Consider the following 16,169-nt stretch of genomic DNA (forward strand, 5'->3'; position numbering starts at 1 on the left):
AGTACAGTGGCAGTTGGGTAATAATATTAATTTGACTTTTTATTCAGACTTGTCCATTTATCTTAAGGTCAATAGGGTCCAGCTGCAATGACATGCACACCAAAACAAATGATTAAATATTTTGTTCTTTTCAAAGTTTACCTTGGTTTTTTTTCACTAGTTGAATCTATTTTATATTTTCTTACAAGTTGAATCTATTTTATATTAACACAGGATACTTAGAAAATGAGTTTATTTGTAGTGTTAATATTTACATTTAAAAATAATAATTTTACAAATATTTACAATAAAAAAAATTAAATTGCATAACTGAAACTCAATATTTCATCCTTTATAAATAAATCTAATTATCATAATCATTAAATAAATAGCTGTGTCTTTATGGATATTTTAATAAGACATAAGATATCTTTATTACAACCTTTAATCTAGTAACAACAGATTAAAAATACAAATTACAGATATCAATAAAATATCCTATTTCTATCTCATAGTCAAGACAAGAATTTCTACCAACCCAATTACATAGAACCATTAAAAATATATACCAACATAAAACGTAATGAAACTCTTATGAAAAATTAAAATTGATTATGTAATATTTGCATAAGAAAATGTCCTTTCAACCTCACATTGTAATAATCACGTTAAGAACATGTTAAAGATTAGACTTAAACAAATTCCAACAAGAGGATTTTGACAGCAACATCCCTCACATAATATTATTAAGCTGTGTGTGTGTTGCATATGTATGTGTTCAATTCTAAACACATTAATGAAGTTCTCAGTTAACAAAGATATTCTTTTGAAACAAAATTTTTCTACTGTAGGGATGAATGTAAATTTGTTTACAAATTTTCATACCATCCAGAGATATGATCTGCAATTATAATTATATAGACATAAAATTATTTGGGAATTGTCTGATTAGCAAATGGTTGGTTGATGCAGTTACAAATTGCATAATCATGACTTGCAACAATTCCTAATATAAGATCAGTAAGCAAATTGGAGGTGGATGGGTGGGAGGTAGAGAAGGAATTATGGAGCCTATTTCAATATACCTTCCCTTACCACCATTCTGATATTTAGTTAACATGCATTATTCATGTATCTAATCCAACAAATTAATAAAGAAATCGACCAATGATAACTCAATAAAATAACTTTACAAACACAAATATTAACATTCAATATTGCACTTTACATAAGATATTCTTTCATCTAATCTTGTACATTGAAATATTGAAGTTTTTATTCTAGAGGTTGTTGAAGGTATGCTAACGTTGTCTTCTTCAAACCAAATCCAATATTGTCAAAATGATGATGAAATCTGACGAAAAAATAAATATTCTAAATATTTTGTTACAGTGGCATTTACTAAATAATGTTATAGAAAGGTTTTATGTTTTAATAATATAATTTTATGAAAGTCAATGGCTTGTTTTACAATGAATAGGAACAAACCAGCTGTGAGACTGATGTCCCCTGCCTTAATCCCAAAATAAATAGATGACACTCATTAATTTCTCATTTATAATTGATCTCTCATAAAGCAAGAGAAAGAGAAATGGGGTTTAATGGCCACTCGACAAAAACTAGGACATTTCGGGACTAACATATGGTTCAATTTTATTTTAATAATTTGCTTGCGCGTAGAAGTCTTTAGCAGTGGGAGGAAAACGGAGGACCTGGAGAAAACCCACGAGGTTGGACAGGCAACCCAACTCATCACGTACAACCGGGGAATCGAAACCATGCATAGCTAACCATTCGGCATCACTCTGCTTAACTTGATCAGTCAATGCTCATTATCAAATTTAGTCAAGGTATTGATGTGGATAAAGCATCATCAAACTTAGTCTAAACATTTATCATCTGATATGAGCATTAGTTATTCCTAATTGTGTTCTAATAGTTATTGAGACCAAACAGTTTGATCAAACAAATTGCTTGTCTCTGCTTAGCCTAAGAAGAAACTGCTCACCATAGAACTGTCAAAACATTCACCTAATGTATATCTACACCAAGTTTGAAGATTCTAACTTAATTAGAATCAGAGTTATTGTGCCCCCAAAATTGTACCAAATAGATGAACACATTTTAATAGTCCTCTTCTTTCTTTTAAAAGCTGACTTCAGACAATAATTACTAAATTAGTGGTAATTCTACAAATATGTCCACTTTGATATAGTTTACAATAAAGAAAGGACTCATTCTCTGCAGATAGTGATATCTCAACAATATCCAGGAAAATTATTAACTATAGTTTTAAAGTTTTATTCAAAAGGAATATTTGCAGAAGGAATAAGACGTAGTATTGTAGATGTAGCTATTTTCAGAATTATTTTTTTAAAGAGAAAGAATTACACTTCTGCTGCAAGTCTTTTTGAAATATATAAACAGATTACAGATTATTGCCAAAAGACCCCCTTTCACCGCCCTGATTAACCGGAAGTAATACTCCATATTTTACTTACCTCCTTTTTGCTTTTTCAATCTGTTTTGTACATTCGGTTTGGTGCATAGATCTAACATATGGTACATAATCTAGATGAACATGTCGTCTACTTGTTGAGAGAGGTAAATTTGCCCATATGTTATCTTGAGCATCTTGACTCTTGAGGCTAGATTTGCTAAAATAAGAAATGCTTCTGTCTTAGAATCTATTTACATGTACCAATCTATATAACTGACATAGCATCTCAAGGCAATAAAATATAAGCTCACACCAGCTATATCTTAAATGTTAGATGTTCAATTTTGGGGTCAGAGGCAATAATGAGGTATAGAATTGATGGGGGGCTCTATATTGTGCAATGATTGCTCTTTACTGCTAGCCGGACATTTTCCGTAAGTTTGATAAAAAAAACCCCAACAAATTATGATGAATCTAACCTAAATGTTTCAAACTGTGGTGACAGGAGCAATAAATTGGTTTCACAAAACTTTGACCTTTAGAACGTTTACAAGTTTTTTCTAACCATATGAAACTTATGCTCTCTGTCTACAATTAGCTCTGCTTGAGGACAGATACAAAGTAGGTTGACACTAAGTACTTTGAGAATTTTTAGAATATTTATACCTTCCATATTGAATGAAATATATACATGTATCATTAATGAAGATTCATTATGCAAGAGCCTAATCTGCCTATTGCAGGTCATTTTTTTTTGCTTAAATTAAAATGTTATATAAATTACTAATCTGCCATTAAATTCACAAAACAAGCCCTTAATAAACTCTCTAGACCATCAGATGGTCATTTAATAATTTAGTGTTAAAACTGAAATTTTCAATATTCCTTTTCCATTATCTATTGTATCTAAATCTTACATGATGCATCTTGAATAGATAGTGGGGACACTAATTAAACTAGGAGTGATAGATGAGAATATTTTTGAACTGTTTTGCTCTAAAGTGTTTGAATATACCATAGTGATTATCATTATTTGCTGTAGTAATCTAGAGTAGATGACAAAACATTTTTAACATCAAGCATAAAAGGGTGAAATCTATCATACATGTATGTAATTAAGCCTCATAAAAAAATATTCCATTAACATACCTTATTTTGTCTTGAATACTGAAGCTTGTGACACCTTTTGGCACAGGTAATGACAATTTATTTAAGAAATTGTCTTCATGTACTTTCTTCTGAACAGAAAGATATACATCTTGAATTTCTTCACATAACTGTTTACTACATCTAGTTTCTAAATCATTTAATAATTCACAGTGTTGTTGTCTTAACCACTGATGAGGATGTTCATATACTGTTGTCAAATCAGATAAACTGGCTTCCTGAGAATTTCCAGGAATACTACATGTTTTATTGTCTAAATCTTTGATTGACAGCACTGTTTCTATGGTATCCATAAAAGATATGTTTTCATAATATGACGAGAATGATCTCAAACACTTCGAAATATAACGTTTTTCTTTTTTCGACTCCAATTCACAATTGTCTGTCTCTTGGGCGTTGTCATGACATTGTACATGTCGTATCTCAGTGATTTCACTATCAAATATTTCACTATCGTAATCTTCAGTATCTAATATTCTCTTCCTCTTTGAAACAGGTTTATTAACAACTGTTTTATGTTTAATTAAACAAGATTTTGGTAAAGGTAATAAGTGAATTATATTATTGATCAATAAATTAAACCGTAATGATCCTAACACATCACAGCAATACATAGTAGATACGAAGCTGTCACTATTAAAACTTCCCTGAAAAAAAAAACAAAGAAAAAAATGAAATTAATTAGTAAAATTATTAACTAAAATGTATTTGGGGAATTCTCTTTCAAAACAATTAAGCTTCTATTTCTGTCTACAATGTGAGGGTAAGTGATATAATGAATCTATGCTCTGAGCACTATCACTCTCGCCCAATTAGAACCAAAGTTATAATATTTCAAAGTCTCAACCAATCAAATTGCTTATCTCCGCTTAGCCTTAGTGGGAACACATTCAAGGTATTCACCTTATGAAACTTACACCAAGTTTGAACATTCTACCTCAATTAGAAGGAAAGTTATTGTGTTCCAAAGTCTCGACCAATCAGATGGAACTTTCTACTTAGCCTAGCAGAAAATACTGCGAGGTATTGATGTAATGAAACTGTACACAAAGTTTCATCATTTTCACTTAATTAAAGGCTATCAAGTTCCAAAGTCTCAACCTAACAAATTGCCTAATGCTCTGCTTTCCCTGACCAGAAAATGCTCATTTACCATTATCGAACTTTGTCAAGGAATTGATATAATGAAACTATACACTTTCACTTAATTAGAACGAAAGATATCATGTCCAAAAGCATCAACCAATCAAATTGCTTATCTCTGCTTAGACTAAGCATAAAATGCTTATCTTCTAACTCCATCAAGGATTTCACCTAATAAACACCTACACTAAGTTTGAACATTCTAGCTCATACGGACAGACAGACCCATTTTAATAGTTCCCTGCTTTCTTTGAAAGGCAGGGGACAATATCTGAAGACTGGCATTATATTACCTAAATATAGACTTGATTTGAACTATAATACCTGAAAACTTTTCAGATAAGTTTCAGCCAATCACAATTGTAACAAGTATTCACTCTAGTCCTGTGATAAACTGACCAATCAGAGACAAGCTGTAAAGCCGTCTGCTCATTTCAAAAGACTTCTTCAACAGTGAAGGATGTTGACAGTAGTCTTGTTACTGAACCTAGTTTAGTGGGGTTAATTATTGCTAAAACAAATCATGCAAGACATTGTGAGAAGAATATTATGCAGACTAAGAAAATGAAGACAAAGACAGTATATGGCATTTTACAAAATGAAAGTAAAGGCAGCATGGGTTAGTATTCTGTCCCAAATGAGTTCAATTACAATTTAATCTCAAGCTACATGTAGGCATGGATTCCACTGACCTGCCCATTATTCAAGTGCCCTTAAATGTTATATAAACTATTAATTAGATATTTATTAATTTGACAAATGGCTCTGATTTTAAGTAGATTAGAACAGTTTGGCCATTTAATTTAAAAATGGAGAAATGAGGCTAATGTCGAAAAACCAGTACGGTGGTTACAATAATAAACAATCAATGCACACATCTTGTCAAAACTACTAACATTGATAACTTCGCTCAGAATAAAGCACACTAAGAATGAAATTTTCAATATATTCATTTTGCATTATCTATTTTTGAACTATTACAATAACAGCCAGCTCTTTATCTAAATCTTACAAAATGTATCTTTAAATATATAAACAGTGCAGGTAGAATTTTGTAAAACAAAAAATAATACATTTGTCATAGTGTGCAACAAAAATATATTGTTTGTTGCACACTATGACACATTGTATCACTCTATTACTTTAATAGAGTAATACATGTCTAATTGAAATTATTTCAGGAAGGCCTGCAATTTGAGCAAAACTGGACTACTCGATAAAGGGTTTCTTGAATTTAGAATACAATTTGTTGAGACAATAAAAGTTGCCACACTGGGCAACATCTTTGTTAACATCTTCAACAAACCATTTGACTGATGTTAAACTGCCAAAGAAACATGAAAGTGATAGAGCCGATAGAGGCTACAGTTTTTAACAGATATTTTTCAAATTTAGAGTGAAGCGTTGAGGTCATGAGAGGACGAACACTATTAATATTCTGCATTCCACAACTTTCCGTTCCAGAGTTATGACTCCTTAAGCAAACCTTGTGAATGTGTTAGAGACTATAATTTCTAATGACTTTTTTCTATTGATATGCAGCATTCTGCATCATTCTATTCCAGAGTTATGTCCCCTTTGCTGAAACATTGTAAATCAATAGAAGCTACAGTTCTTAACTGATTTTTTCCCAAATTGGTGTAAGCATTGGGGTTATGAGAGGCAAGACACTATCTGTGACGTTCTGTTCCGTGGTCACTCCCCCTTTTTCAAAAAGCTTGTTAACATGATAAAGAGTCTACAATAAATTTTTAATATGGATGTTTTTCAAATTTGGTGTGAAGCACTGGTTTCACGACAGAATGTAGCCTATCAATATGAAGCGTTCCGCTATCCGCTAAGTTAGATATATAGCAAATAGAATCAGACATCTCAATTACGCTACCTGGTTATAGAGGACATAAATTCACTTTTTTTTTACAAATTACCACCACTAATATCAAAGTATCAAGAGATTGAAAACAGATGTATGAATGAGTTGAGATATGCATGAGATATGCTATGCTCCAGAATATAAATTGTGTACCTATAACTAAGCAACTAAAGTTATTCAACTGAGAATAAATTTGTTTCCATGAAAACACAAAGAAATTAAATTCAAAAGATTTCTGATTCTCCAAAAGGTGCAACTACTATAGGTAAGGTTGATATATGTGTACCAAATTTCAAGAAGATATCTTGAACGGTTCATGAGATATTAGGATGGAAAGTTTGATGGAGCCTATTTCAATATCCCTTTCTAACTTTGTTTGGTGCGGGATAATAAATGTAACAAAACGTTCTGAAGTGGACTGACATTATGTTAATACCAATATTGGTAAATCAATGATGAAGTCACATGCAGATGTCACAAAACAATGGATCCAGTAGACGTGGTACAAGGGTTAATCAGCGAACTGGATGTATGAGATGTGTTGTTGACGTTTGGGAACGTAAGCAGTGAAAACACTATTTTGGCATTGTTTGTGGGGTTAAACCTAAAAATCACATTAATACACCTATTGCACGATATTGTGAAACTAGCTGACGAAGACAGCTCGGGCGGCGATTGTTCGACTCGGGGATGCTCTGTCAGTATCTAACAAACGCATTTAGTTCGCGTACAACTTTTAAAAACCGAATGTCAGTATGGTATTTCTCACATAATTGGTTATCGCAAAAACTGAGTAAACTGAAAGCCAGTAATCTCGACTCAAACCTATAGTCTATAGCCCACTTACTACACTGTCACTAGGCTTCCTATATTATTGTTTGTGGACGGTTTACTACTCAGTGATAAGCCTGCGCCGCAAAAAGAGGTCTCGCCTTTTATTATTAGTATAATGACTTCCTCATGTGCGGCAGGTTAGTTTGCTTCTAAAAACACTGTTTTCCGTTCCAAAAAATACAAAAGTAATTTTCTACCAGATGACCATGGTTCTTTTCACCGAGACTACATAATTTCTCTCGGTGTAAGGATATAGCTATGGATAAGTTCATACAAGGTCAATAAATTCGCGGTCACTTCGGGTCACACTGTTGAGAAAATAAACCGATGGGTTTGTTTAGTAGCAAATCGAGCGTGAATCAACTGAGTTTGTACTGAAAAATTTTTGAGTGATATGTATGAACTGTCTTCACACATTCGGTTTATAATTAGCGATACACAGGTACAGTGGCAAATGTTGTACTTCACAGACTGTTTACCTCCGAACTACCTCCGCACGAAATCCCCGATTTGGGTACTTGTTAAAAGAAAAAGAAATAGTACCTGTGCGCGTGCCAGTAAAAAAAAAACTAAGAGTTCGCGCATAAAAATGCCCGAACGTACCAGGCGCCAGGTCATCTAGATGTACATGCATAATGCATTTATATTTTGAAAGAAGGGAAAACAATCAAAAAACTCTCAGTTTTTTGGTCATAATTACGACCTTAATTCTGCATAAAGGAGAAAATCTTACTATTCAGTAAAGCGGTGGACACTAACTGAATGACTCGGCTGAATCAATCCGAGTCGAAATTCGCTAAGTGTGTCCACTGTCATTCGACAGAATCAAACATGTTGATAAAATCGGCCGAATTATATTCGCCTGGTGTGTTCGAAGCACCACTCATCATCCACTCATATCGAGAAGTCACGTGATTGTTTGAAGACATAGACGCCGCTATGTTTAATCATGTGACGTGAAATTGAATGGTGAATCGGGCAAAGCATTCGGCTAGTGTGTCCACCCATTCGGCCGAATAAAATTTGGCTAATGTGTCCACTGCTTAACAATAAGTAAAAATATATTTCACTAATTTTTATTTGTGTAACATGCAGTCTACAAAATCAAAACACATTTGGTGTATTTGTGTCAATGAAATAGTCTCTAGTCTATTATTTCATTTTTCATTAACTTAAAATTTTTATGAACAGAAGGGATCGATGCTTTGACATTCTTTTCAATTAAATAATTCCTGATCATCTTTGTTAGCGATTATTGCTTGTATTTTTACAAAAATTCTTTTGGTTTGTTACTAAAAAGTATTTGACAACAGACTTCCAATTAATGAAAGATATTTTTTACACACCTGAAGGAATGTAGAAATGTGATCTTCTATATTAGATTGTAGTTTATCAGATAACCCTAGCACTGATTCTATACAGAGATTATGAATAACTGGTAAATTATCTTGACTGCTATCATTACTTTCATCGTCTACTATTTGTCTACATCCTGCTCGCTTCTTATGTTGATAAATACTGACAAAATCTTCATTATCTGATTCATCACATCCCACAACTGTATCTGAATTACTTGAGGGGAATTTGTTGTTGGTTGATAAAGTAGTTTTGATAGTTTGATGTTGTTTAATCCCACCTCCACTCTCCACCCAAAATTGTAAAGCTAACATACATCTTCTAACGTCATTATTATAATATGTAACCAGATTGTGTAGATCTTGATAATCTGTTCTAATACCCTCTACTAAACATATAGTTTGCAAATGACTGACCACTAGACTCTGCAAAGTGAACAAAATAAATATGAAATATTTCATTGTGGAGTTTCTTTGAGTTAATTACACTGTTAACGAGTTTTTATTTAAACAAATGAGGCTGTTGTCTTAAAATAAAAAGATGACATGCATTAGTTACCTGCAATTGCAAATTCATCTTTTCATAAAGTAAACCTTATCTCTAGCAACCAAATTGTATATCACTCTGCTTGATCTAAGCAGACAATACTCATCAAACTCAGTAAAGAAATAAACCTGATGAAATGGTGTTTAATATCCTAATGTTCTGGTTCGACTTGGCTAATGAAGACAGGCATACACCATACAGTGTGATTTGAGGGAAATTTTGCCCAAACAGCGGCACTACAGCCTATTCTTATTTTGAATTCCATCTGTCAAGGGTTTACGTGCACAGCAATGTTTATATGGTACCTAGTTTTTGTTGTGCCATCCTGCACCACTGATAAGGGTTTTTGCCAATGACTTACTCACTGAGCCACCGTGGCTCTCTAGACTTGACGAAGATTTACACCAAGTTTGAACATTCTACCTCAATTATAAGTTATTACCGATCATATTCCAAAATGTGTGACAGACAGATGGAAAGACAAAAAAATCTTTAAAAGTAACTGACGATTATATAGCTAAACAACACAATAAAATTTATATGGAAAACAACCAATGGTTTATACATATATAGCACGACGTTTCGACAAGTATTCTCTTATCGTTTTCAAGTACAATTGATTATAGAGCTGATAATTTTCTGGGGGTATTTTTTGTTATTAAATGAAAATTAAACTTACCAATGAAGGTGGCTCAAATTGAACAACTTCTAATCTAGCCTGTATTAATGTAGCTAGGTTTTTATTGGTTGTAGTCAGTATGATAGGTATTTTAGTTGTATTCATAAAATATTGTACTGCAGACAGAAATCCTACATCTTTTTCAAAAACAAGATCAGCCTATAATTAGATACATTACAATTATTAATAAGTGTAATGGATGCTTTAACTGTAAATGCGCATTTGAGATTTTATTTAGTAAGGATACAAATACATGCATACACCTTACTAATTGCAACATGTATATTCTTGTAATTTCTTGGGTCATACTTCCTCCGCTGTCGCAAATACACACCATCTATTATGAACTAAAATTATTTGCTGTATAAATCATAAAGTGAAGATTATCAGTTATTAAATGTTGACGATATAATACCTGAAATTGATTGATACCTCTAATAGATGTCAGAATGGTTCATGCGGTAATGATATGACATCAAAGCAATAGCTTCCTGTCTATTAGAGTATTGTATTATGTCTGAATAGTCTCGCGCACGGCAACTAAAATAAAAGTACTGAGTGTTAAGCAAAATAAAATCCATGAGGACCAAAGTTTATGTATCTAGTTATAAATCTTGCAGCTTTATTCTGGATCAAATAAATTTGTTAATGTACCTCATCAAATAATATAACTGAAGTAGAATTCAAATTAAGACCACCAGCTTGATTAGAATCATCTTTATGATATAGCTGACTCATTTTTTTAAAATGATCATCTTCTTCATCTTTTATACCTTTCTTCTGTTTTTTGGATAATTTATCATCTTCTTAAATATAAAAATATCAAAATAAAATTATGTCTATGGTAAGAATCACATGAGCTTGTAGAATTTCTCTTAAAAATAGGATTAAGCAGATGCTACATGTAAGTACTATTAAGTCAAGTCAAAAAAATAAATAATACACCTTATCAGCTAAAACCATAAATTATTTCATACCCATGTCATATATTTGTTTTGGAAATTATGTAAAGTGATCCGAAACAAACAGGCAAGTAAAAATTACTGGCCGACCGAAATTCCTATTTCAGAAAATTAAAGAGAAAGGGAGCTGGTATATCTATATATCTTACTTTTGTATTTATAGACTGATTGAGAAGCAGATTCAGACTATTTATTTGCCTCTTAATTTAATTATGTCTATTACATGAATATGAACTTAATACTATTGTCTCAGCTTAACATTATTATTGAAAGAAATTTTCCATTTTACAAGTACATGTGGGAAGAACATCTGCATTTTGCAAAGCTAAATGGGCCAAAGCCCTTTATATTTTTACTATTTTTCTAGATTATATTCTTTAACAAGGTATAAATTAAGACTTTTTATTAACAAAGAATTTGTTCCATTTTACACCATAACTTTGTTTTAACCGCTTTATTCAGTAATTTATTATTCTACATAACCATTTTGTGCAGAAATTGACTTAGTTTGAATTAGTTACTACCCTACTTATTTTATTTCTTGTTTTAAATAAGGAGCAAACCAGGGCTTCCACTTCAAAATTTTCACTGTCTGTCATTTTTGATAACACACGATAATCTTTGCAAATTAAACAAAATAAAATATTATTAGGGCTTATAATAATTATTCATTAATGAAATATTCCCTTTCGGCTCTTTAAATTGCTTTTATTATCGAAATTTCTTAATTGGTTAAAGACAAATAAAGAGCTGAAATGGCTGTAGAACAATCATTCCATTAGCTCACACGTATTACCACATGCTCTACAGAAAATACACTGACCTTGATATTTTTGAGTTGTAATACAATAACATTACATATAGAATTATCCAAGGCAAATTTCTCATAATTATTGGTTTTAGACCATCTCTTATAGCATTACAGACCGCAGAATTGTGACGTAAATCCTAATATTGAATAACTAGAGAGACTAGTGCCCCCTAGAATGGTATGTTTTGCATAATAAGAGTAAACCTATACACTGCATTTGTACAACATGTGAATTGTCAATATTTTATAAAATTGCACTGGAATATGTTATTTTCTTAATCATACGGTACCGGTAAGCAAGTTTTCTAATCTTTAGCTTTTATTTCTATAATTCCCACAAGACCATAATACTGCTGTATACATTTTCTAATGCATTTGATAACCACTTGACACAAACTAGATCATTTCGGGACTAACATATGGGCCAATTTATTTCAATAATTCGCTAGTGCAGTGGGACGAAACCTGAGGATCCGGAGAAAACGCCTGAGGTTCTTGTCACGTACAAACAGGGAATCAAAACCATGCCACTTGACTCAATGACAGACCTTTGATTTCACGTGCATGCATTAAACCACTAGACCCCCCACCACCCGGAGCAAATAGAGCATCAGACAAAGGGTTTGGAAACAAAGCAAGATCATACCAGTGTCCGTCTTATTTTTTCTTTTTCTTTTTTTGCTTTCAGTTTTATCATTTTCTTGAGTGGTTTTATTCCTTAGCTTATTCTTTCCATCAACATCATTCTTTGTATCTACATCAGATGATTTCTTAGCTTTATTAAACAAATTTGTAAATGCTGTTGGTAGTTTGTTTTGAGGTGTATCTTTCTTGGTGGCTGAAATATCAGTACATATTGACAAATATTGTCAAAGCTTTTCACAAATAGGCAAACAATATCAACAAATTTACATAATGCAATGTTTTCAGCTAGAAAATCTATATTTTGTGGACAAAACCACCAGAAAATGGGGTATATCTGCAGGGCTAAATTTCAGATCGATAAAGATGATGTATTGTCATCATTTTTGAACACAAGGGGAACAAACCTGCCCTTGTAAAATGGCAGCAACCCTTCAATTTTGATCATTATCAATTTTACCCTCAAATACTGTCGACTTAATGGTATAATGCTCAATACAAATGTAAAAAACAAACATAAGTCATTGGATAGATTTGTGATATCCCCAGCCAATTAGAAATGCTTTAATTCAGTTCATCCCTTTAAAGGGACTATCCTGATTTGAAGGGAGTCTAAAAAATAAAGGGCTGTGTACGTATGAAATTTAAGCGCAAAAATACAGAGGAATGGTGTATTTACCTTGTCTGAAAATTTCAGCTCAAAATATTGAGTCGTTTGGAACGTGAACACCAAAACCGCTTATCTGGACACGTAACCCTTTTAAGATCTCGGGTCAATTGTTTCGCTGGATGACCTGATAATTGATTGCCGTTCCTTTGGAGGTCTATACAGTACATGACCCAAGTGCTGTACTTGATAACGAAAGGTAAATTTAACCTACACGTTATTTTTATAAAATAAAAGTCTGGTCTTATCCATACACCGTATAATACAGCTTGGGACACTGGTCTCTATTTCCAGATGAAGACAGACGGGTTTAACTTGTTTGAAAACGTATCAATTATATTGAGTTGGTTGCTCGGCCCTAAGGTTGGGGATTTTACAGGCCTTTAACACAAAATTAAGCAGCTTTATTCTCCAAAATAAAACCGAGATTGGCCCTTTAAAGAAAGCTATTACAAACTTTCAGTTGGAAGTTATCGTATTTAAAAATACGTTATCTAAATACTGCTGCCCAACAAAATCCATTGAAATCTTTTTTTTTTAAATTCTGTGTGGCAATTGTTTATTAATATAGTATTTACCTGATACTGTATTATCTGTAGGTGTAAAGACAGGAGGTGGTATACCATCTTTAACTTGACCTACTTGGTGTGATTGTGTTGCCTCTTGTAATCTAGATAATATCTTTTTACCATTACGAGAAGATGATGTATTCACTTCAAATACCTGTATAAAACATGGAATAAATAAGTATATATTATAACAACTGATGATGCTCAAGAAAGAGCAGACAGCTAGCTTATGATTTGGTTTTTTTAACTGGATGTTTTTTTCATTTATTTATGTTTTTATAGAAAACACATGTAGCCGTTCCCTCCAGATGACCACAAGTTATATGCTTTATTGAATTAATGATATCATTATATGTCATGTAGTGATTAATGCGTATCCTAGACTACAAAATAACAGTATACCATGTTTTGCACAATATTAACATTCGGCAGTCTTATTTGTAAAAACTTTCATAAAATATTTTACACAGACTGACAACTAAAATGATAACACAGATTTTAGTTTTAGGCCAATAAAGGACTTAATTCATATATTCAGATAATTCTGCAGATGTTAAAAGTAAGACTACAATGTATGTAATATTACATTGATATCTGGGAACAAAATCTTGCCAACAGTTACTTAGAAAACAGAAATATTACGAAGTATTCAAAACTGATAATATATACCTTGTATCCTAATTCCTGGGCTAAGGCATATACTGTTGCTGTCTTACCAATACCATGCGATCCTGTAATAAGCATAGTATTACATAATGTGTCTTCCTCATCTTCACTATCTTCAGAATAAAAATCGCTATCTTCTTTAAGCCAACCATCATCTTGACCTATAAAAACATAGTATATATTAACCAAACCATTATACATGAGGAGAACGGAATTTAATTTTAATTGGTGAGAGTTGTTCACAGCTCTCTAATATTGAAATTATTATTAACCACTAGAAATAGCAAATAGTCTGCCTTTTTCATGAGACCAAAACTGTGACGAGAGAGAGAAATGGGGTTTAACATCCCCTCGACAAAAACTAGATCATTTGGGGTATTTAGCAGTAGGAGGACCTTGAGAAAACCCAAAAGGTTGGACTTGCAACCCTATTCCAAATCACGTACAAGCAGGATAATTGAAACCATGTCACTTGACGCAATGACAGACCATATGATCTAAAGTGCATGAGTTAAACCATTCGTTCATTTTTATATCAAATCAATGTCTGATAAATAAAGACATTGTTTATAACAAACTTAATAAACTACCCATTCAATAAATCTTGTAATTATCTTACTAGATGTTTTGGAAGTCTTGGATTGTTTGGTCAATAATTTCTTCATCTTTCTAGCATCTTTATGTGTTTTGTGTTTCCATTCTAACAGCCATGTTTTAAGTCTATTGATATTTCCTGTATTGCCTATGATATCTGACGAATGAGTTGGTTGATAACGTTCTGTCCACATTAACTCTAAAAACATAAGCAGTTAGCACTTTTAATCAGGTATTTCCTATTTTTTCCAATTTTCCATCACCCGCGACCCATTCAGATCAACCCTACCAGGGAATATGATAAGGGAATATAATTTATCAGCATTTATAGGATGTTTTAAAAAAAAGTTCCTTTTGATTAAATAGCAAAAAGGAACTTTTCACTGTGTTGTATTGAATGATCTATACAGGCCATAATATCTATACAAAAGTGTATATTTACGAAGATCAGACTTTAGAGAAGTCCTGGTAATCCCAATACAAAAGGCCCTACTGAAGTTCTTATGTGATTTACTCTACTTTCATATTTTGAATGTATTCTGCTTACAATTATCATCGGCATCATATTTACGTTTCCCTTCTTTTACCCTCAAAGTTTAGCAGATGACACCATATTTAACCAATAGCAGGATTCAAGAGTGTTACGATCATCCAGTAATAAATAATCCCTACTAATGTTGAACAAAAACAGTTGACATGGTTAATCACAATAGAAGAGTTGTGCCCTTTTTCATAAATGTACAACTGGACGCCGTGGAACGGTAAATCACGTTTGTTAAACATTTTTTCACGCTTGATTTTGAATAAGAAACTTGATTCGCAAATTCCATTAAACTTGATAACTTTCTGCTAATCCAATAAATATTTGATTTGCACTTGTGTCGTTTTTGTTTAGCAAAATGGGATTCAATACTGCTTATCATATTCCCTGAACCCTACCCTGTCAAATACAATCATAAAGCATTAATACAGACAATTACCATAAAGTTACTGTTTTGAATAATTTGACATGTCTGGAAATTAGCACAAAGACTTTTCTATTCAGTGATTATCATCACAATACTACCACTGTTATTCAGGGCTGTCGGTAATTTTTCACAGCTGATTAGCAGCACTGCTAATCAAAAAGTCCAATTCTGTCAAATTTGATTAGCAAATTTAAAAATTGATTAGCAGTTTTTCAGTTTCAACATAAAACACCTAAATAACAAGATATTACTTTAATTCATAACAAATGATTA

The 16,169-nt window shown here is 32.3% G+C and overlaps 1 protein-coding gene across 1 annotated transcript in view; it reads right to left on the reverse strand.

Moving 5' to 3' along the window:
• Positions 1–332: 332 nt before the first annotated feature.
• The window catches only part of LOC126812070 (ATPase family AAA domain-containing protein 5), a 28,287-nt gene continuing 12,450 nt past the window's right edge, over positions 333–16,169 (reverse strand). The window contains exons 9-18 of the mRNA XM_056099122.1: positions 14,954–15,127; positions 14,338–14,495; positions 13,678–13,822; positions 12,437–12,628; positions 10,672–10,823; positions 10,018–10,176; positions 8,783–9,217; positions 3,569–4,233; positions 2,481–2,636; positions 333–1,333 (exon numbers count right to left, since the gene is read on the reverse strand). Of these exons, the coding sequence (XP_055955097.1) occupies positions 1,255–1,333; positions 2,481–2,636; positions 3,569–4,233; positions 8,783–9,217; positions 10,018–10,176; positions 10,672–10,823; positions 12,437–12,628; positions 13,678–13,822; positions 14,338–14,495; positions 14,954–15,127 (2,315 nt within the window). The 3' untranslated portion in view covers positions 333–1,254. The remainder of the gene's footprint in view (positions 1,334–2,480; positions 2,637–3,568; positions 4,234–8,782; positions 9,218–10,017; positions 10,177–10,671; positions 10,824–12,436; positions 12,629–13,677; positions 13,823–14,337; positions 14,496–14,953; positions 15,128–16,169) is intronic.

Source organism: Patella vulgata, chromosome 2, assembly GCF_932274485.2.
Source record: "Patella vulgata chromosome 2, xgPatVulg1.2, whole genome shotgun sequence".
Taxonomy (NCBI): domain Eukaryota; kingdom Metazoa; phylum Mollusca; class Gastropoda; family Patellidae; genus Patella; species Patella vulgata.